The sequence below is a fragment of the Gadus macrocephalus genome, chromosome 2, assembly GCF_031168955.1.
Source record: "Gadus macrocephalus chromosome 2, ASM3116895v1".
Classification (NCBI taxonomy): Eukaryota; Metazoa; Chordata; class Actinopteri; order Gadiformes; family Gadidae; genus Gadus; species Gadus macrocephalus.
This window is the reverse complement of record NC_082383.1, coordinates 16539553-16563204: the sequence shown is the minus strand read 5'-3', so window position 1 is coordinate 16563204 and position 23652 is coordinate 16539553. Positions and strand designations below refer to the sequence as shown.

At 43.8% G+C, this 23652-nt stretch overlaps 1 protein-coding gene across 1 annotated transcript in view; it reads left to right on the top strand.

Annotated features, from left to right (window-relative positions):
• cacna1hb (calcium channel, voltage-dependent, T type, alpha 1H subunit b) overlaps positions 1-23652 on the top strand; it is a 48091-nt gene that overhangs the window by 4379 nt on the left and 20060 nt on the right. The window contains exons 2-8 of the mRNA XM_060072839.1: positions 1412-1538; positions 2209-2334; positions 2977-3066; positions 3433-3625; positions 5598-5749; positions 9553-9662; positions 14289-14422. Coding sequence (XP_059928822.1) covers positions 1412-1538; positions 2209-2334; positions 2977-3066; positions 3433-3625; positions 5598-5749; positions 9553-9662; positions 14289-14422 — 932 coding nt within the window. The remainder of the gene's footprint in view (positions 1-1411; positions 1539-2208; positions 2335-2976; positions 3067-3432; positions 3626-5597; positions 5750-9552; positions 9663-14288; positions 14423-23652) is intronic.

Below are 23652 nucleotides of genomic sequence, written 5' to 3'. Positions count from 1 at the left end.
GTACTCCTCCGTTGGGGTACTGAGAAGCCTGAAAGGGTGCCGGAAAATTCGAGCTACACACCCCCTCCGTTGATTGGTCGACAGAATCGTCACTTCCGGGCAACGTGGGGATAAAAACAAACAAACAGTAGCCTCAAGGTATTATTATTTACAATGAACATGTCGCGTAAAACGCTTGCTTGGGCGAACAAGGTGGAGACGTTCCTCTGCATTCTTGGGGAGGAAGACGTGCAGAGGGAGCTTGATGGAGCAGTGAGGAACGAGAAGGTCTTCAAGCTATGATGTCGCGATGTTTACGTAGCTGCCGCGGCGATCGACATCCGGCCTACCATAAAGGGTACTGTCGGTGGTGGAAACGCGACCTCAGAACTGAGCTGGGCTATACTGCCCCCTCCCTGCCAGACTGGTGCTAACCGAACCGTACCGCACCCTGCAGTGGAAACGCGGCATTAGCAACCGCTTCAGCTGGTGAAGACGCTGCGCTGTTTTAGCCTTGCGTTATGTGAGCCGACCTCACCGGCGAAAACACTGGTAGGCCGCGTTCATATCATAGCCGTGCGTGATTAATCGCAGCCCTTGGAGAGCGAATCTGTGGCTCCAACCATGCGGTTGCAGAGCTACCAGCAAAGAGTCAACGACTAATATTGCTTTTTTTAACCTTATTTCGTAATCTAAACCTCTATACGCTACTGCGAGAAGATACCAGGGACATCTTGGAGAGTGACTTATATAGACGGGTGGCCCGACGTCAACCCCGGTCATGTGTGACTTTGTTGATATTAAGTACTCGACCTGCGCATGCGCGATGGATAACATCCAGTGCTAAGCACTGCCTCTAGCGGTCAGTAAGAATGAAATAGAACTAGAGCAGGGCCACCGTTCAAGTAAACCACCACTGTTTTTTGTTTCAGTTAAACACAAAGAAAAGTGTGTTGGGCAAATTTGGAGGATACAATTATGCGGATTTATTTGTTCCAAAGTGCATTTGATATAAAAGGGTTCCTTGTGTTTGTTGTTCTAAAAAAATGGGGCCAATGCTAGTCTAGAAGAAGCTCAACTTGTGGTCCAGAAGATACAAACCACATCGAACCTTCTAAAGATGGTTGCCTTCAGCTCTGAGCTCCTCTGTGTGGTCGGTCCAGTGACCCTCTATCTCCCCCTGCCTCCCCCTCTCTCTCCCCCGCACCCCTCTGTCCCCCCTCTATCTCCCCCTGCCTCCCCCCCGCTCCCATCTGTCTCCCCCTGTCTCCACCCGCCTCCCCCCTCTCCCCTCTGTCTCCCCCCCGCTTCCCTCTGTCTCCCCTCTGCTCCCCCCTGCTCCCCTCTATCTCCCCTCTCTCTCCCCCTCTGTCTCCCCCCTGTCTCCTCCCTCCCCCTCCTGTCTCCCCCTCTGTCTCCCCCACCCCCCCAGGGTGATCAGCCGGGCTCCGGGCCTCAAGCTGGTGGTGGAGACGCTGATCACGTCCTTGAAGCCCATCGGGAACATCGTCCTCATCTGCTGCGCATTCTTCATCATCTTCGGCATCCTGGGAGTACAGGTGCGGTGTGTGTGTGTGTGCGAGTGTTTGTAGGTATGTGTGTACGTGTACATGTGTGTCTTTGTGTGTGTGTGTGTAAGGGTGGGTGGGTGTATACATGTGGGTGAATTTGTGCGAGTATTTGTGTACATCTGTCTTTGTGTGTGTGTTACTGCGTGAGTATTGTTTGAGTGTAGGATGTTTGTTTGTTTCTGCATTAGTGTGTGCATATGTGTCTGTGTGTATGTGTTTAGAATGTGTGTGCGTGAGTGTGTGTGTGTATTTGAGTGTGTGCACCTATTCCTACTTCTTGTCCATTAGTGATCAAACAGAGACGGTGTTTCCAATGCGCTCCACTCCCACATTCCTCCACTCTCTGAGCCTCGATGTCTCTCTGCTGCTTTGATGCTTGTGACACACGCACACACACACACACATACAGACACACAAAAAAAAATGCACACACACACACACACACACATATAAACACACAGACAGACACAGACACACACAAAACACACACGCACACACACACACATTCACACACACACACACACACACACACCTCTGTGACCATCTCATTAGTGTGGCTGCTTGGGTTGTGTGGCGTCCATGTGAAGTGTTGTGAAGCTGTGTTCTCTGAGTGTGACTGAAGCCCTTCACTGTGTCCTTGTCGCCAACGTCCGGCCAGCTGTTCAAAGGGAAGTTTTTCTACTGCTTCGGACTTGACGTCAGGAACATCACCAACCGATCCGACTGCCTGCAGGCCAACTACAAGTGGGTCCACCACAAGTACAACTTTGACAACCTGGGACAGGTGAGACATGACAGAGAGCCTGTGTGTGTCTAAGTTTGTGTGTGTGTTTGTGTGTGTGTGTGTGTGTGTGTTTGTGTGTGCATGTGTGTGTGTGCGTGTGTGTGTGCGTGTGTGTGTGTGTGTGCGTGTGTGTTTGTGCGTGAATGTGTTTGCATTTGTGTGTGTTTGCATGTGTGTGTGTTTGCATGTGTGTGCGTGTGTGTTTGTGTGTGTGTGTGTGTGTGTGTGTGTGTGTGTGTGTGTGTGTGTGTTTCTTTAGCATGATTTGTTTTTGTAATTAGTATTTCATTGAGTTATGAACACCACTGATAAATTGTAGTCATTGACATCGTAAAATATATCCCTTAATAACGATACATTTTTAAATAAAAATAAATAAAAAGTTTGAGTTAAAAGCGATAATAGATATCAGACAGAAATAATTTAATAACTAATAAATAAATGAATAATAATAATAATAATATAATAATAATAAAAAAATGAAAATCCTTTCAGCATGTTATAACGGTGTAAAGGTTTCTTTTCATTTGAATAATGAGGTTACTAAGGCCAAGATGCCTGAGCTCTTAACATTTCAAAAGCCTGTGATGGTTCTTTACCAGTCTGTACTGGTGGATTCACCCCTGTGCTCCCTGTCCCCAGGCCCTCATGTCCCTGTTCGTGCTGGCATCCAAGGATGGCTGGGTGAACATCATGTACCACGGACTGGACGCGGTGGGGGTGGACCAGCAGGTACTGGAGGAGCAGAGACACGGAGGTCCTCTCCTGTAGGGGGATACGGGAGGCTCTGACGTCTAGACATGCTCTCTTTATGATGCATGGATGTATATGAATGACCCATCAATATGAATGACCCTTTTTCTGTTTATTTTCCTCCTCCCCTCTCTTCTCTCCCCTTCTCCCCTCCCCTCCCTCTCTCCTCCCCTCTCTCGCACTCTCCACACCCTCATTTCTACCCCCATCATCGCATTGTCATCATCATTCATAATCATGTCCTTATCTATCTTACTTTCCACCTTTAACAACACACACCCTTTCTCTCTCCTTTTTGTCTCCCTCTCTCTATCTCTCTCTCCCCTCCTCCCTCCCTCCCCCCAGCCGGTGACCAACAACAACCCCTGGATGCTGCTGTACTTCATCTCCTTCCTGCTCATCGTCAGTTTCTTTGTCCTCAACATGTTCGTGGGCGTGGTAGTGGAGAACTTCCACAAGTGCCGGCAGCACCAGGAGGTGGAGGAGGCGAAGCGCCGAGAGGAGAAGCGCCAGCGACGCATGGAGAAGAAGAGGAGGAGTAAGGAGCAGTCTCTATGGGAGGAGGAGGGAGAGGTGGAGGGGGGAGGGGAAGGAGAGGAGAGGGGAAGGAGAGGAGAGAGATAGAGAGGGGAGAGATAGAGAGGGGAGAGGTGGAGGGGAAAGAGATAGAGAGGGGAAGGAGGGGTGAAGAGTTCGAGAAGGGGTGGAGGGGAGGGCTGGAGATGGAGAGAGGAGAGATAGAGTTAGAGGAAACAAATAATATTTTAAGAGACAGAGAAGACGAGAAAACAAGGGAGGGAGAGAGAGAGAGAGAGAGAGAGAGAGAGAGAGAGAGAGAGAGAGAGAGAGAGAGAGGTATGGTCAATGGAGGAGATACATCCTGTTGGTGCTCACAGCAGACTGATGTTTACCGTGGACTGTGGATGAACATTGATAAGGACATTAGGAGTTAATGGGCCAATACTGCAGACTGATGATGGGTTCCAGTCTGGTTCAGTCTGGTTCCGGTCTGGGTCCAGTCTGGTTCCAGTCTGGTTCCTCTCTCTCAATCTCTTTAATATCCTCAAGTGATCCAGTCCTCTGACTCTCTCTCCCTCTCTCTCCCTCTCTCTCCCTCTCTCTCCCTCTCCCTCTCCCTCTCTCCCTCTCTCTCTCTCTCTCTCTCTCTCTCTCTCTCTCTCTCTCTCTCTCTCTCTCTCTCTCTCTCTCTCTCTCTCTCTCTATCAAATTCAATTTCAATTTCAAAAAGCTTCATTGGCATGACTATTGTGGTAAACCAAACAGTGTTGCCAAAGCATTGCAGTTTTACAAATATTATGTAGAATAACAAAAGAGAACGTCAACCTATAACAATATTCCATAACATACAGATGTACATCTTTACATATAGAAATAATAGTAATATTATAGTCAAATTAAATGAATGTAAAGAGAAGCTACATAAAAAAAAAATTTGGTTACGAATAATCATTAAAATAAAACAAAATTAAACAGTGAGGCCTGGTGTAGAATGTCATCCTCTCATGTTGTGGCAAGCTGAAATAAACTGTCCTGCGAGGACGGCGCTCTTTTCTCTCTCCCATTAATATTTTTTGTTGGTCTATATGGGAGTTTATAAAATGTGGGTGTTTTTGGCCGAATTTGCTAAAATATACTTCAAGGACATTTTTGAATTTGTGGCAGTTGAGGGGGAAGTGCTGCTCGGTCTCTACAGCATGTTCTTCATACTGCTGGCACAGCCGCTCCTCTTTGGGAAGCCATGATTTCCTATGTCGGCCTGTTTCTATGGCCAGGCTGTGAGTGCTCAGTCTGTACTTTGTTAACATCTCTCTGTGTCTAACATCAGTCAATGTGGTCAGGTAGGGGGCCACAGTGTACTGTCTATTTGGGGCCAGATAAGACTGCATTTTGCTCTGTGTGTGTGTTTTAATGTTCAAATGGGTGAGGTAGGTTTGGTTCTGATGTTTTATAATTTGGTTGAGTCTAATTGATATGTTCTCAGGCTGGTCCTGAGGCAGAGCATAGGGGGGACCTGTCTGTGGACAGAGCCTGAGGGCCAGCAGAGTGAGGGGACTCCTGTTCATCTCTTGGCTTTGCAGTGCTTTGTGCTGGAAGGAGTGGGGGTCACTTTGTTTTAGATGTAGCCAATATTTAATTGATTGTTTTGGGGTTTATAATAGCAGGGGATACTGACCTAATTCAGCTCTGCAGGTGTTGTTAGTGGTTGTCCTGTATACCTGCAGAATGCTTTTACAAAATTCAGTGTTTGCCATTTCAATTGGATGTTTTTCCCATTGGTCAAAAAGTGTGTTTGTTTGTGGGCCCCACACTTCACTTCCATAGAGAAGAGATAGCAGGATGGGTTCAATAATTGCTTGCAGTAGTTTGAGCAAAATTTGAATTTGAATCTGAATGTAAATTTGTCTCTTGATTGCATAAAAAGGGCTGGATTGAAACTTCTCTCTCTCTCTCTCTCTCTCTCTCTCTCTCTCCCCCCCCCCCCCCACCAGATGCCCAGAAGCTTCCGTACTACTCGAGCTACAGCAGAGTCCGTCTGATGGTTCACACCCTGTGCACCAACCACTGGCTGGACCTCATCATCACCTTCATCATCTGTTTCAACGTCATCACCATGTCTCTGGAGCACTACAGCCAGCCCCGTGTAAGACCCGCCCCTCTGCTGTCACTCAACCTTCATGTGGAGGCAGGGCCAGACTCAGAGCCGGATTGGTCCCTGATCACTCAAACTCAAGGCAACCCTTTAGCTTACAAAGCAGGAGCCTTTGGACCGTCAACACATATTATCTCATAGTGGGTCAATGGAGGACACTAGTAAAACCTACAGTCCCATACATTAGCCTTCACCACCCTACACCACCCTACACCACCCTACCTCACCCTCAGTGTTGGGCAAGTTACTTCCAAAATGTAATATAATTCATATTACTAGTTACTTGCATTTGAAAGTAATAAGTTTCTTTACAATATTACCTTCTGTGTAGAGTAATAAGTTACTTATTACTTTCACCAAAATAAACATTCAGGACAAGGCGGAGGGGGGGGGGGGGGGGCAAACATTAAAGTCTAATGAGGTCTATATTGCATCTGCATGTAGTGTGTACTAGGTCTGGGCGATATATCGAATATATGCGATGTATCGCGAGATGTTCTCCAGGGGATGTATAAAATGCCCCTGTCGCGAATCGAATACAAATTGGCACGTAATCTGTTTCTTTTTGCCGCCGCCGGCATACTCATTGTGCGTTCACACCAAACGCGACGGGGCGACAAAATCCCATATAAAGTGAACGTAGACGCGTATCGGGCGAATTCTTCGCGAGAGAAAACCGGCACCAAGTTTTGATTTGTCGCGCCACACTTTCGCTGTGCAGAGGCGAGCGCGTTCACGAGGATTTGTGTCGCGACAAAGTTGAAATGTATTTTAATTTCTCGTGATGACAGCCAATCAGCGTTCAACAGCGTGGTCACTGAGTGACATGTGTCACGTAAACAGCCAATCAGCGTTCAACCGTCAAACTCAGTGCAGTCCGGGGTGAACTGCAGCATGGAGGAGAAAGTGATTGTTGCCGTTTGCGACTCCCGGAGCTCTATATATAATAGTATATAATATAATATAATTGTATAATATCACGGCCAAAAGCTCTGTGCGTCCGACGTCTCTCCCTCTTCCACAAAAGGTAAAGACATGCAATGGCACAAACACACTCACTCCCCCCGCCCGTTGCGAGTCCGCGAGATTCTCATGGACGCGCGTGTGTGACGTAGTCTGGACGGCGCGCTGCTGTAGGTATGTGTATCTCCGACCGGTGAGTGAGAACAGCGAGAGAGAGAAAAAAGGATGGAAACTGAGAATTTGGTTTTGAAAAAGAATAGCATTGGATCCGTCGTCTGGCAGTGTATATATAATAATTATTATTAACAGTTAATAAATAATTAACGGTTTGAATAAATGCTGTGTTGGTAAATCTAACTTGCTGTGATTTTCCTTTTCTTATGTGCAAGTTCTAAATTGTTCCAATACAAAGCACTAATGAGTTTAAACAATATGTTGTTTCATGTAATCTACATGCAGACTTATATTTCACGAATACTAGAATTATTACTGACGTAACATTATGCCAGACATGGTTGAATCTAGCATTTATGATGTGCTCTAGAGGAGATTCAAAATATATCGAGATATATATCGTGTATCGAGATATAGTAAAAAAATATCGAGATATTCATTTTGGCCGATATCGCCCAGCCCTAGTGTGTACCATGAATAGCTGAATTACAATAATGTTATGATATAGAATAATTAAACAACCAAAACCTTTACACGACATGACACAAACTCTTTTTCTATGCCTCATTTATTAGCTCCTGAGTTACAAAGTGCAGCCACACAAACATTTAACAAAAAAGTTGCATTTCCATGAAATCAAACATGTTAATAGTTTATACTATTTCAATAATAAAATAAAAGTGCACTTCAAGAATGACGTCTAACAGCCACCAGACAGGGCATGTTTTGTAATTAAGTATTTTAGAACCTGAGCATATATCCTGCCCTGAAATAGCAGTAATAAAAAAGAGCATGAGAACAGCATAAATAATGAAACACATTCAACATTTCAGCCCCACAGAGACTTTACAAGGAACTGATGCTTATAGCCTATTAATGTTTTGGTTAGGACCAAACAACAAAGTCTTAATAGACAAAATATACAGCCAAACAAGGGCTGGAGTCTGTGTGGCTCGGATTGTAACCAAACCCCCAGGAACACTGCATACTTCCGCAATCCACCAGTGCTCAGCGGCCAAGCCTGGTATTGCAGCTGTTTAAGCGGGCTGTGGACGGGTCCCTCAAATCATGGGACCCAGAAGCATAGACGGATTATGACATATCGGGCCCCTGGGCACGTGGACTCCGCAGCCCCCCCCCCCCCCCTTCCAACATAAACACACGCACCCAGAACACACACACACTTATTGGCGATAATAAGTCATTGGCCTATACCTCCAACTCAGCTGGATTTGTAGCACAGGAAAGGCAACCTCACAATAATTATTACAAATAAATGCATCTTTATTTAACCAAAACATGATAAAAAAAATACATAATTGATGCAATTTTTGGCGATTTGAACGAATTTCGAATGCACCGCTTTCAACCACAAATAAAAACGACTTAAAGCAACTCAATACGAACAGTTCCTTACATTAATTGACAGTAATGCATTTCACCTATGAAATGCATTTTTTCCAGGCTCTGTTCCGTGCAAAATGAGTAACTAAGTAACTTGTGGGGCGGCTCAGTCTACTTCAGTTACTAACAGTGGGGCCCTGGGCCCCACTGTTAGTAACTTGTGGGGCCCTGGACCCCACTGTTAGTAACTTGTGGGGCGGCTCAGGGGGGCCCTTGGGCCCCTGGGCATGTGCCCGGTGTGCCCGTGCAGTAATCCACCCATGCCCAGAAGTAGATATCTCCGTTCACTCCAATATTCAAGTGGGGAACAGGAATGTGTCTCCGCAAAAAATGTCTGGATATCAATCAAAGGCTCATAATTAACTTCATGCCATGTCCTCAAAACGCCACCTCAAGCGTTTTATTAGCCGTTATCTCGCTGGGGAAGAGGGGTGTGCAGCTGAAAGGAGTCGTAGAGAACCAAATGGCATCCGAGAGGGCCTAGTTCAGTGCTCCGTTAACGTGTCTGATTTTTGGACTGGTTCATCTGCTGCTCAATAACTCTCGCGGTCCTCTGCTTGCGATCATTGTGATTCATCATGTATTGATCCATTTATTCAAAAGATCCAAAGACAAAGAACAGGTGCATTACGGTATCATTTTATATTGTTGTTGGACCGGAGTGGGGGGATGGGCACGCATGCGTTCTATATTTCTGCTTCCGGTACGTCACGGACTAGGCCACGTGTCTTGGCCCCATAACGCGGAAGCAAATCGCTCCTGTACGTTACCCTGCGCCACTGAGCAGTTTGTATAGGAATGAATGGGCGGCCACTTACTTTTGTAACGCGTTACGCCCAACACTGCTCACCCTACACCACCCTACAGCACCCTACAGCCCCCTACAGCACCCTACAGCAGGTCAGCTCTCCAGCGGATGTTTGTCTTGATGATGAACCTCCCCCGTCTGACAGTTCAAAACGATTGTGGGTGATTGTTGTCATTCTCAGTCTACCTCAAATGCTTCAGCTCTTCTGGTGTGACTAAAACATCAGCCACAAACTAAACAATATCAGAAGACGAAGTAAGAAAAAAAGTACCACATAAATTCTGCTTGTGTAAATTATTGTTCACAGTCAAATCTGCCTCTCTTGTCTGTCTGTCTGTCCGTCTCTCTCTCTCTGTCTGTGTGTGTGTCTCTCTCTCTCTCTCTCTCTCTCTCTCTCTCTCTCTCTCTCTCTCTGTCTGTGTGTCTCTATGTCTCTCGCTCACAGTCTCTGGACCTGGTCCTGAAGTACTGTAACTATTTCTTCACCTCCACCTTTGTTCTCGAGTCGATCCTCAAACTCATCGCTTTCGGCTTCCGCGGCTTCTTCAAAGAAAGGTACTGCGTGTGTGTGCAGGAGAGAGTTGGGGTTTGTGTGTGTGTGTGTGTGTGTGTGTGTGTGTGTGTGTGTGTGTGTGTGTGTGTGTGTGTGTGTGTGTGTGTGTGTGTGTGTGTGTGTGTGTGTGTGTGTGTGTGTGTCCTTGTAAACCACAGATATATCTGCCACTCAATTTCTCTGTCTATCACTCACCCTCCCTCTCTCTCTCTCTCTCTCTCTCTGAAGTGTTGGGGAAGGGGGATGTCAGTTCATTCACCAGGGGGGGGGGGGCTCAGAGGGAAACAGAGGAAACAGAGACGACAGCGTCCGTCCCCCATCTCCCCTTGCCCACTGCATCCGTCCATTGACGGATCTCATTGACTTTGCATGGGGCGATCCCGAAATGCATTGTGGGTCTGTCCGTTCCGTTGGCTCCGTCTCTTGTGGGCAAGCTGCGTGACAGAGAAGGGGGGAGATATGGGTAGATTAGAGGGTGTGTGGCTCAACTACACCACCCTTTACACCACCATACATTGGGTTCAGTGCTACGCTCAGCACTGCTCTTTCATAACACTCATCTTTCAATTGGCAGTATGGTTGATGTGAAATATATATATTGATGAGACTCATCACATACTTCACACGGGGTCTGATATCATAACGTGTACAGTGAACCTGTTATGTTTGTGGTGTGCTTTACACATGTCCCTCTTCATCTGAACACAGAGTATATGAAGACCAACACTGAACAGCACATATCACAGGATTTGCTCTGTTATCCATTTAATGGTGAATCCCACCCTCACAGTGTGGTCAGACTTCACACACACACCACGCGGCTACACACACACACACCCACACACACACACTGGGCGGCCACACACACACGCATACAATGGGCGGACATACACAAACACACACACACACACACACACACACACCGGGTTGCCACACACACACACACACACACACACACACACACACACACACACACACACACACACACACAGAAACACAAACCGGGCGGCCACACACACACATACACACCAGGCGGCCACACACACACATACACACACACTGGGCTTCCACTTCCCAGACGCACACACAGCCTTACAACCTTTTCCTTGTGTTGATTCTCTGATCGATATCTTTTAACCTTGTTTCTGTTGGCTGAGTCCAATCCGCCGAGGCTTTGGGTCCACAAATAATCCACCCCTCCTCCAGTCATCAGATAACACAGCCTCCCTGCTCCTCCACCTCCTCAGAGTGGACCTTAGCCTCCACCTCCTCAGAGTGGACGGTAGCTCCACCTCCTCAGAGTGGACCTCAGCTTCCACCTCCTCAGGGTGGACCTTAGCCTCCACCTCCTCGTCATTAAACCAGTTGACATTCAAACAGACTCTTCCTCCTGAAGGTATTTACTTCCTCCATTCCCTTCCTCATCGACCTACTGAGGCGCCTTGATGTTCAATTCAGCCGAGTCAGTGAGTTGATGACGATGATGGTGGCGGGGATTAGTAGGTGGAGTAAGATACTGGCCTCTGTAAGGTACTCTGTCAAAGGCAAAGAGTCATTAAGAGATTCAGGCGGTCACTGATGAGGGATGGCTGTCGGAAAACCATTAACCCATATGAGAGGGAGAGAGAGAGAGACCATGGGTCTTGTGTGTAGGGGAGGGAGAGAGAGACCGTGTGTAGGGAAGAGTGAGAGAGTGTCTGTGTGTAGGGGGGAGAGAGAGAGTGTCTGTGTGTAGGGGAGAGAGAGTGTCTCTGTGTAGGGGAGGGATAGAGACACAGGGCCCTATTTTAACGGTCTGAATCGTAAGTAGCTTTGTGGGCGGATCTATGGCAATGTTGCTATGGTTCCGGTGGATAAATGACTCTTGCGCCCGGCGCATATCTAAAAAGGGTTGGTCTGAAGTAGCCTGATTACCCGTAGGTGTGGTTTGGGCGTAACGTGCAATAAACCAATGAGAGTGCCATCTCCCATCTCCTTTAAGAGCCATGAGCGCATTTGAATCTGACGAGTTGATATTTTGACAGCACGTTTGCAGTCTCCGATGAGACGGATGCATGACCACATGAATTTCAAACTTCAAATGGCTCAGTTTATGCCCAAATAATATGTACTAATTCACACATGGAATAGCGTCCTAGAGTCCTTTTATAAATTTCCGCAAAGAAAACTTAACACACATATGATATGCGGTAACTGTGGTTCTATTTAATGATATACGCAATACATTACTAAACATCGTTTCTTACCAGTATTGTATGCATTATCGTTATCGACTTGTGTTCCTAATATGCATGTCTCCCCCTGTTAATATACATTCCCATGGACTGTATTATGCGTTACGTGTTTAGTTTGCGTGTGTTTGAACAGTTGGACGCACACATGCGCGCCCGCATTCATTAATTATTTTACAAATACACAGACACGCGCCCGCATTCATTCATTCTTTTCAACACTCACTCGCGGTTAAACAATGTTTTCTCACGATCAAATACTCATCAATCCTAAAAGTTATGGGCTTGTACACGACACAAGAAAATATGTGTTTGCTGTACGGTGTTTGCAGATGCATTGATTTAAAAGTACAACTTATTAACGCTGTATCAGCTGTTCTTTCCCAAATAATTTACCAAGAATGTGTTGCTAGGTATATGAGAGAAGCAAAGTGTATGCGCGAGGTATGTGGCAGAATTGTTTTCTGAAACTGCAAAATAGCACCAGGGAACGTTTGGGGATTATGGAGAAAAAGAAAGGGAGAGAGTCACTATGGAAGGACAGAGGGAGGGAGAGTGAGTCACTATGTGTAGAAGCCATAATTAGGTTATCTGCATTTTGTCTTTGCATTATTAGTTAAGTTATAATCCTTTGTTATTAAGTTCATGAGAAATGATTTCAGTTAATATACGCATGAATCAATGTACTATATTTTGTTCTTCACCTATGACTCACCTGCATGTGTTACCGTAATCCCCTAGCCACTCCCTCTCAACGTGGCACTGTTCAGAGCTTAATTGGCCCATTGACGGTGACTGTATCAGGTTAGGTGGCGGAGAAGGAACAGTTTTCCGACCTCATACGCATTAGCATGCTCAAATACTTTCATATTGTTTAGTAAACCGTATTTGGAATCCTTTATTTTGAACTGCTGGAAAGTCAACCGAACTGTTATCATAAACTCTCAACAAGAATTCTGCTCTCCGTGCATGCTTCTTCAGAATGTGTGTCGGGAGAACTTCGCATCAGCCTCATGGCCAAAAAACCTGGTAGAATGGCCACAACACTATGGGAGCACAGAGGGAGAGAGACTGCCAGAGATATTCCTGGCCTGGTGACAGAGGGGTAGAAGAGAGCATATGTTAGGGCGCTGGCAGCTTTAACAGCCAGTGTATAAACTAAGTCTGATCTGTAGGGAAGTGGGGGGGAGGCAAGCAGACAAAACGGCGAGAGAGAGAGAGAGAGAGAGAGAGAGAGAGAGAGTCAATCACACATTAATCACCTCAACACTTTGTCTTCCTCTCTCTATCTCTCTCTCTCTCTCTCTCTCTCTCTCTCTCTTGATTTATGAGTCTGCACTACCTGTGTGTGCGTTTGTGTGAATTTGGGAATTTGTGTGTGTGTATGTTTAAGCTGGTGGGTTGGGTTTTTGTGTGTGTGTGTGTGTGTGTGTGTGTGTGTGTGTGTGTGTGTGTCTGTCTGTGTTTGTGTGTAGGTCTTCAGGAATGTGGCTTTATGTTTGTGTGTACGTGCACATGTGAGTGGGTGTTTGTAAGCTGGTGGGTTGTGTTTGTGTGTGTGTGTGTGTGTGTGTGTGTGTGTGTGTGTGTGTGTTTGTAAGCTGCTGGGTTATGTGTATGTGTGTGTGCGCTGGGAGGGTGTGTGTGTGTGTGCGCGGGATGTGTTTGAGCAGGAACAGCGACCTATAAATCTCCACCATCAATTTACCTTTTTCTTCCCTGTGTGTGGTTGTGTGGCTCTCTTTCTGTGTGTGTGTGTGTGTGTATATGTGTGTGTTTGTGTGTGTATGCGTGTGTGTGTGTGTCTCTACGTGTCTGTTTGTGTGTGCGTGTGTTTCTCACTATGTGTGTGTGTGTGTGTGTGTGTTCGCATGCATGTATGTATGTATGTGTGTGTGTATCTCTATATGTGTTTGTGTGTGTGTGCATCTCTATTTGTGTGTGTGTGTGTGTGTGTGTGTGTGTGTGTGTGTGTGTGTGTACGTGTCTCTATACGTGTCTATGTTTGTGTGTGCAATCTCTACGTGTGTTTGCATGCATGTGAGTGTGTGTGTGTGTTTGTGTCTGTGATTGTGTCTCTGTGTGTGTGTGTCTGTGTGAGTGTGTGTGCGTGCATGTGTTTGCCTCTATATGTGTTTTTGTTTCTCTATGTGTGTGTATCGGTGTGTTTCTGTGTGTGTGTGTATGTCTCTATGTGTGTGTGTATCTCTGTGTGTTTTTGACTGTGTGTCTGCGTGTGTGTCTCTATGTGTGTGTGTATCTCTGTGTGTTTTTGTCTGTGTGTGCGTGTGTATGTCTCTATGTGTGTGTGTATCTCTGTGTGTGTGTGTGTGTGTGTGTGTGTGTGTGTGTGTGTGTGTGTGTGTGTGTGTGTGTATCTCTGTTTGTGTGTCTCAGGTGGAACCAGTTGGACCTGGCCATCGTGCTGCTGTCTGTGATGGGCATCACTCTGGAGGAGATCGAGATCAGCTCCGCTCTGCCCATCAACCCCACCATCATCAGGATCATGAGGGTGCTGCGCATCGCACGAGGTAGACCCACACACACACACACACACAAAGCATGAGTTACACACACACACAGCACAAGGTACACACACACACACGCAATAGCACGAGTTCCACCAACCCAGTCGCCAAGAAAAAACGTTGACGGTGTACGTTTCCATGAACACTGGAGACGTATCATTTCAACGTAAAAAATATACCTACAGTATTCACGCGTGCCGCTGTGGAGGCGGGTTTCGGGGTTTGGGTTTCACAGGTTTCGCGGCAAATTGTGGACACGATTGTTTAGGGGGGGGGGGGGGGGGGGTAGACTGTTGTTGACCGGGGGGGGGGAGACACGTTTGTTGAGGGGGATGACGACGACACGATTGTAGGGGGGGGGGCGACACGTTTGTTGAGGGGGGGGGGAGACACGTTTGTAGGAGGGGGGGCACGCTTGACAACGAGAGTTGGTTTTTATTGAACGCTCGACAACGAGAGTTGGTTTTTATTGAACGAGACTTCAACACGGAACAGCTGCACGAAACGATGGTCACGTCACTCTCGGTGACGGTGTCGACAACAATGAACACACGAACAATGTTAATAGAACAACACACAACCACATAACATCCCGAACCCATTAACCCCACTTAATCCTAACAACAAAACAAGTTAACAAAAGCCCCTTTTGTCAACTGACAACCCCAATTCCCAGAATCCCCCGCGGCTCCGGAACACGGCGTAGCCTATATTAATCTTTATTATTTGAATGGGAAATGCAATATTTTAGGAGAGATACACCATTAAACGCGTTTCTAATGACATTTCTAGCGAGAAATGTACATTTTCCTTACATAATCTTCAGTCAGTGAATGTGTATGATCTTTATTAATCTTTATTATCTGAATGGGAAATGCAATATTTTAGGACCGATTCACCGTTAAACGTGTTTCTAATAACATTTCTAGCGAGAAATATACTTTTTACTTGCATAATCTTCAGTCAGTGATTGTGTCTGATCTTTAGTTTTATAGTTATTAGGATTTGATCGGCTCGCTCGCATGTTTCAACGACGTCAGGTTGTGGAATAGGGACGCTGCTTTCGCTAAACTAGCAGCTCACGTGCTTCCTGCGTTTGTGTTATTAAACTGTTACTTTATGTAACTTTTAATGATATCATCTTGTTAGAAACACGTATATCTGAGAGCCAACCCAGTCGCCAAAAGCATACGTTGACAGTGTACGTTTCGTGAACACTGGATTACGTCGCATTTCAACATAAAATAGCGTGTTATACACACACACGCACGCACACACACACAAGCACACACACGCACACGCACGCACAGACACACACAGACACAGACACAGACACACACACACACACACACACACACACACACACACACACACACACACACACACACACACACACACACACGCACACGGTGCATTTCGCTGCTAAAACAACAACAAAAAAATATTCCCTCAAATATTATTACTAAAGAACCGTTTTCCAAAGAACGAAATGTAAACCAATGCATTCTGAATGGGAGTGTTTCTCCGATTTTTCCATGCTACACAGAACGAAATGTAAACCCATGCAAATAAAGACTTCATGGTAATAATAATTTAAATATCATTAATCTCCTGAGTGTGTTGAGTGGTATTCTATTTTTTTCAACGGGGCTGGTGCCGTCTCCTTTTGACCTTTTGACCCCAGACTTCTGGGGGAATAGCTGAATCAATTCATTAGTCAATCAGAAGCATGTAAATATCTTCCCGGTGGCGTAGGAGGACGAACAAGGTGTCCTTCAACATCTACGCTTCCAGGCGATTGCAACGGTGCCACACATGAGCATATTCGAACATGTTTAATGGTAGTAATTAGCTGTCGAAATTGGAGGCCTTAATCAATAATGAGCAGCTATTGATTTGCTTCCCGATAAAAATTTGTGACAAATGACATGTTATTTAGCATCTACACTTTGAGCTGAGTCCAATGACACCAAGCATGACACTCTAGCTAATGGTAACATGTATTTTACATGGTACACCTAGGTCTAGGACATGATCTCGGTGTAGCAAGAGGGCGAGCTTGATCTCATTGGACTCGTGTAGATGCTAATTAACATGTAATTTGTCAAAAATCTCCATCGGGAAGCAAATCTATAGCTGGTCATTATTGATAAAGGCCTCCAAAATCGACAGCTAATTACTACCCCGAAACATAGTCAAATATGATCATGTGTGGCACTGTTGCAATCGTCTCGAAACGTAGATGTCAAAGGACACCTTGTTTGCCCTGTTGCACGACCGGGAAAATATTTTCATACTTCTAATGCATTGATTCATATTTTAAGGTTCTCGGAGTGAGACTTTAAGCGGCTGCAGCAGAAGTGTTGAGACGAAAGATGATATCAAGACATTACCGTATTTTCCGGACTATACGTCGCTCCCGAGTATAAGTCGCATCAGTCAAAAAATGCTCCATGACGAGGAAAAAAACATATATACGTCGCATCGGTGTATAAGTCGCATTTATTTTTAAACATTTAAACAAGAACGTTTAGTCTGGAGAGACTGAATGAAATTGCAATAGCAATATAGGTGTGTCGGTCCCTCGTAGTTCTGAGAGTATACCGAATTCAGTGACACCGGGATTCCACCGGACGCGTATGCGCCGCGGTCAGATGCCTTCACAAGTCCAGCGGAGGGCTCCAGTTTTTGCCGGCCAAGTCATGCGCTGTGATATGTGTGACAGCTATGTTGCACAAAATTGCAGCTAAGGCTGGTGTAGCTTTGGTTGAACCGGAGGACATTGAGGACGAGAATATAATTTATTCGGTGGTGCAGTAGGCTTGCAGCGTTCAGTTGTAGGCCTAATGAATGACGGTGCCCTCTTGCGGCCGAGGATTATGTACGCACAATTTTGGCATATAAGTCGCTTCGAAATATAAGTCGCAGGGCAAGCCAAACTACAAAAAAAACGCGACTTATAGTCTGGAAAATACGGTAATAGAATATTCCCATTCACATTATGATTCTTCATCATAACATCCGACCAAACATCCTTTACATTCACCGAGCGAAGATTATGAAAGTCCAGGCCCCCCCTTCCTGCACTCGGGGTCCGACCGGGCCAAGTTTCGGTGCGGGGGTCCCAGTTAGGCCCTAGAATATGGTATTCAAATTTCAGGGCGGTAGGACCTTCCTATCTCAAAAACTGTTTTTCCACCACATTCTGAACCATTAGGTCTCGCAGGCAACACTTCTGAAGGGGCTTTGTCCAAATGACAGTCCATTTGGGCAAACTTTTTTTCTCTATGGGCTAGAACTACAAATCTTGGATATGTCGTTCTCGGGGCCCCAGGAAATGTGTGTAAACATTTTAGCATCCCTAGCTATCTCGAAAAGGCCGGAAAAGGGGCGTGACCTCCAACAGTACAGTCACTGTACATAAGACAGAGGTTAGTTTCTAGGCCCCATTTTTTGCGGGATGGAGGTGTACATTTGTGGCTTAATGTGTGTAGACACAGCTGGCCTGTGGCCACGTCTTTGAAGTCTGGGGTCAAAAGGTCAAAAGGAGCCGGCACCACGCCGCTTATGAGATAACAAAAAGTGAATCTGTATTTGTTTTGTTTTGTTTTGTTTTGTTTTTTTATTTGTGCTAATAAACAAGATTAAAAAAAAAAAAGGCAAGAAGATTTGCATAGACATACATAGATGCACGGGTGGGACAAAAGAAACCCCGAAGGGCTTATTAAGGATGTCCACCTGACATTAAAATACAATAAGGTAAAGAAAAAAAAAAAAAAAAAGACAAACAAAAGTAGAATTATAGAGATAAAACAACTACAAAGTCATTTTACAAAAATGAGAATACATTTGAGTAAAAGTAAGAAAGCAAAGTAAAGATGTAACTAACAAGCAAAAAGACAATACAGCATACATTCAGTTTATCATATTATCATAGGCTTTTAAAATTAGGTACATTTTAAGGTATTTTTTGAAAGTAGCTAAAGATGAGTGTTTACGTAGAGTAGCTGGAAAACTGTTCCAAACGACTGGACCTCTGTCCCTAATAGAAAACTGTCCCAGATTTGTTCTGAAAAATTGCCGGTGAAGGAGATCTACAGATCTGGTCTGATGACTATGGATCTGTGACCTGGTTATAAAAAAACTGTTAAAAGATGAAGGAAGTAAATTATTGAAAAACTGAAAAACAAAAGTGCCGATCTGAAGAGTATTCACATCATATATGCTTAGCAACTCCAGATTCCGAAATAATGGAGCACTATGAGCGTCCCAACTGGAGTTGGTTACAGATCTAACAATTTTTTTCTGTAACAGAAAAATCGAATTTACACTGGTTTTGTATGTACTAGCCCATACTATATTACCATAGGATATAAAGGGATAAATAAGGCAGTAATATAAATCCATACAAATTTTCCAAGCACGTGTCTTACCCGTCTAATAACCCCAATGTTTCTAGCCAATTTATTGGACACCTGTGATATGTGATTTTTCCAATTGAGCTTATGGTCAATAAAAACCCCAAGGAACTTAACATTGGAAACATTAGCAAGTGCATTGTTCGCCATAAAAATTGGCTGGATAGGATCGGATAGAATAATATTTTTAGGCTTAAATATCATATAAGCACACTTCTCTACATTAAGGGATAATTTGTTGAATTTGAACCAGTTATCCAGCCGATCGAGTACGCTATTCATTCGATCTATCAACTTGTGTTCATCTTTATCGGTAATATATTTGTGTCATCGGCATACAAAATAAAAAGAGCTTCATCAGATATTAAATGCAAATCATTAATATAAATAAGGAATAAAAGAGGTCCAAGTATGGAACCTTGAGGAACTCCACACTGTAGATGACTGTAAGTCGAGTTAGCTCCATTCCATACTACATACTGTTTCCTGTTGAACAGATAACTTTTAAACCAATTAAGCTCAGTCCCAGAAACCCCATGAGCCTGTAGCTTAGTTAATAATATATTCGGATCAACGGTATCAAAAGCCTTGGATAAATCAATGAACACTCCAATTGTGAGTTCCTTGTTGTCCAAAGCTGTAGATATTCTGTTAACTAATTGGACCAGGGCCATAGAGGTAGAATGTTTGGCACGGAAACCAAACTGATAATCATACAATAAGTTATTATCTTTAAGATGTGCAATTAATCTATTATATACAATTTTTTCGAGAATTTTGGAGAAGCAAGGTAATAAAGAAATTGGTCTATAATTTGAAAATAGTGATGGATCCCCCTTTTTAAATTTGGGAATAACCTTAGCCCATTTCAGTTGGTCTGGTACTACACCTGATTGAAGAGAACAGTTAAAAATATGACACAGTGGTTTTACAATGGTGGGGAGACACTGCTTCACTAATTTCATTTTGAGATCATCAAAACCAGCACTTGTTGACTTTAGACTTGATACAATATCCCATATTTCTTTTTCGTCCACAGTAGAAAAATGAAACATTGATTGACTGGAAGGAGGTCCTGTACTGTTAGAATAGAGTGGTGTTAGAGGGATTTTTGCAGCCAAAGCGGGACCAATATTGACAAAATAAGTATTGAATTCTTCAGCAATTTCAATGGGATCCTCAATACTAGAATCGTTATTATAAAATATGCTCTGAGAATTATTTTTTGATGAGGGTTTGTTGATAACTTCATTAATAATGGCCCATGTCTTCTTCATATCATTTTTTGATGTATTCAATTTCTGTTGGTAATGATTTCTCTTAGATTTTCTCAACATATGGTTGAGTTTATTTCTGTACTTTGAATACATATTAAAGTTCAGGGGAGAGGGATTTGTCAAATAGTCTTTGTATAGTTTGTGTTTTTTTTATATGCTTTTTTTGAGCTCTTTGGTCAGCCAAGATTTGTGGATTTTGGGCTTAATGGATTGTTTTTCCAATGGAAAGGATTGATTGAAAATGCCAAAGAATTCATTGTTAAAACTAGAGTATGCTTTAATCAAATCATAAGTTGACAAAGTTGAATTCCATTGATTACTAGATAAATTATTTTCAAATTTCTTCACATTAGACATCTTGAAGTTCCTTAACAACACTCTGGTAATATCTTGACCTATTTCATTGGAGTGATAAACTGTAAAAATAGGAAGATGGTCTGATATATCAGTTAATAATATACCAGATAATCCGTTTTTATTTGTATGGTTGGTAATGATGTTGTCAATTATAGATTTACTTGATGAAGTTATTCTAGTGGCTTGTGATATCAGGGGAAAGAAAGCATTAGCAAATAATGTGTTCAAAAATGTTTCTGAATTGGCGTGAAGTAAGTTTATGTTAAAATCCCCTAGTATGAAGCACGGCTTCTTTTCTTTCTCAATGGAATTCAAAAGCTTGTCCAGATTATCAACAAAGGAGTTAACATTTCCATTTGGCGGTCTGTAAACACAGCCAATGACAGTACGGCCAGAAAAACATGGTGCATTCACTACCTCTATGAAGATGGATTCAACATGAGAATTTGTATTGGCAATATCAGTTGATAGATCTTCTCGCAGGATGTATTTGATAGAATTTTTCACATAGAGTGATACACCGCCCCCTGGTCTATCTTTTCTGTGGTGATAGAGATGATCATAGCCGTTCATGGAATGAAAAGACACTTTAGAATCATTTAACCAAGTTTCAGTAAAACCCATTATCGATAAATGAAGAGGTAATAATGTAAGATAGTCAGTTAGAGACTCAAAGTGCTTTGGTAAGCTTCTCACATTCAAGTGAAATAGTGTGAAGGAATTAAAATCTTTTATATTTTTTCCTACACAGACTGATATTTCTCTCATAACATTTTGTCATTATTGAAGAGGGGCCTGATTCTCAGATATGCATGTTGGACTGTTAGGGTATAGGTCTGGGAAGAACTTCAGGCCAAAATCTTGCAAGCGAGCCGCTGGGTGCAGGTGCAACGAGATGGAGCACTTGCTGAGTCATTTTCTGTAGGGCTGGAGCCACAGGTTGAAGCGTATATGCGTCCTTTGAAACCCCCTTTGATATATAAGAGACCCCAAGGTACAGTTTACTTAAATGTTCTCGCCTCAGTCACCTATTGCATCACTTCCTTTAGGGCTTCGGCCTCCTAATTGATCATTGTAGTATAATTGAATGCCCTCTTTCATATTATATGATACTTCCACCACTGGGACGTGGCAACAACTCTCCAAATCCATATGGGGAGGGGGGGGGGGATGCTTTTGGACAGTAGGGGTGTACACTAGACATAAATAGGAAGCAAACTCAGGAGAAGGAATGACCTCTCACAAATATTTATTCAATAAATTGTTTCAAATAACCCTGCCTCGTTAAATCAATGAACTTGGTGTTTTGCTTTCAAAAATAGGTTATAGAAGAAGTCTAAACTGCAGAAAATAAAAACATCCAAGCTGCCTTTTAAGGATACCTCGGAATATCTGTCTATTTTTTAACCGTCGGACCCCAGTTTACGACAAAAACAACACAATTTACGGCAGCTCCTTTGCCGCGTGGTTTTTAGAGCCATGTAAGGATTAGAGGGGGCGGTCGATAGCAACCACCATAGCAACCATGACGGTCAAGTGACTGGATGCAGCCCCGTTGAAAAAAATAGAATACCACCCAACACACAAGATTAATGATATTTAAATTATTATGACCATGAAGTCGTTATTTGCATGGGTTTACATTTCGTTCTGTGTAGCATGGAAAAATCTGAGAAACACTCCCATTCAGAATGCATTGGTTTACATTTCGTTCTTTGGAAAACGGTTCTTTAGTAATAATATTTGAGGGAATTGTGTTGTTGTTTTAGCAGCAAAATGCACCGTGTGCGTGTGTGTGTGTGTGTGTGTGTGTGTGTTAGGGCATTGACTTTTGCCCAAAAATCATATTCGAAGTTCGTTTGTTTATTAATATTAATATTCGAATATATTCGAATATTTATTAATAATATTTTGACCATTAAATGCCTTCAGTAAGACCTGGGCTGAATCCCAATACTTAGTACATACTATTTCTGTTCAGTGTCTACTGAACAGAAGCGTTCTACGCATAGCTGAAGACCGTACTTCAAGTGTAGTACGGTCTACAGCTATGCGTAGAACGCTTCTGAACGCTTCCGAACACCGCCGAAACTCCACCGGATGTTTGGAGATGACGTATCTCCCCTCAGATGCCGGCAAAACTACCTTGATAAGTTACCTGTTTTCCGTCTTGTCATCGTTGCTATAAAATTAAAAATGTCTCTTTTTACTTAATGACTTACTTTACTTTTTTACTCTTTTTAATGACTATTTTTTCGCCGCTTTCTACGACGTCTTTCTAAGCCGCTGTTGGTAGTGTCGGGTCAGCCATCACTTCTTCGTTCGTTACCAGACTCCGGTTGCTTTGTGGGATAGCGTAGTGACCTACCGTTGTATACTGTGGCGGTAGTACCAATGGGTAGTACGCATTCTTTAACGTTTTCCGTACTACACAATGCGTACTGAGCATTCGGACGCGCTATATTTGTGGCGTACTACAAAATGCATACTATAAGTATGAGTATTCGGATTCAGCTCTGGATTGGGTTTTGCGAGGTTTGTTTACCGGCGTTGCTATGGTTACCGGTCTTGCGTGTTCCAACGGTTTATTGGGTTTCTGATAAATCGCTGTCTAATCAATACTTCATTCACTGCCTCTTCCGTGGTCATTACAATATTATGAATAGACTGCGTCGGGTTCTCCGACGTCTCTCCCTCTTGGCCTGCCCATAACAGGTTCGAATATTGAGGGCTGCCTAATATTCGTTCGAATTTTGATTTATTTTTTGATATTTGAATTATTTTCGAATTACGAAGTTCGAAGTCAAAGCCCTAGTGTGTGTGTGTGTGTGTGTCTGTGCGTGCGTGTGCGTGTGCGTGTGTGTGCTTGTGTGTGTGTGTGTGTGTGTGTGTGTGTGTGTGTGTGTGTGTGTGTGTGTGTGTGTGTGTGTGTGTGCGTGCGTGTGTGTGTATAACACGCTATTTTATGTTGAAATGCGACGTAATCCAGTGTTCACGAAACGTACACTGTCAACGTATGCTTTTGGCGACTGGGTTGGCTCTCAGATATACGTGTTTCTAACAAGATGATATCATTAAAAGTTACATAAAGTAACAGTTTAATAACACAAACGCAGGAAGCACGTGAGCTGCTAGTTTAGCGAAAGCAGCGTCCCTATTCCACAACCTGACGTCGTTGAAA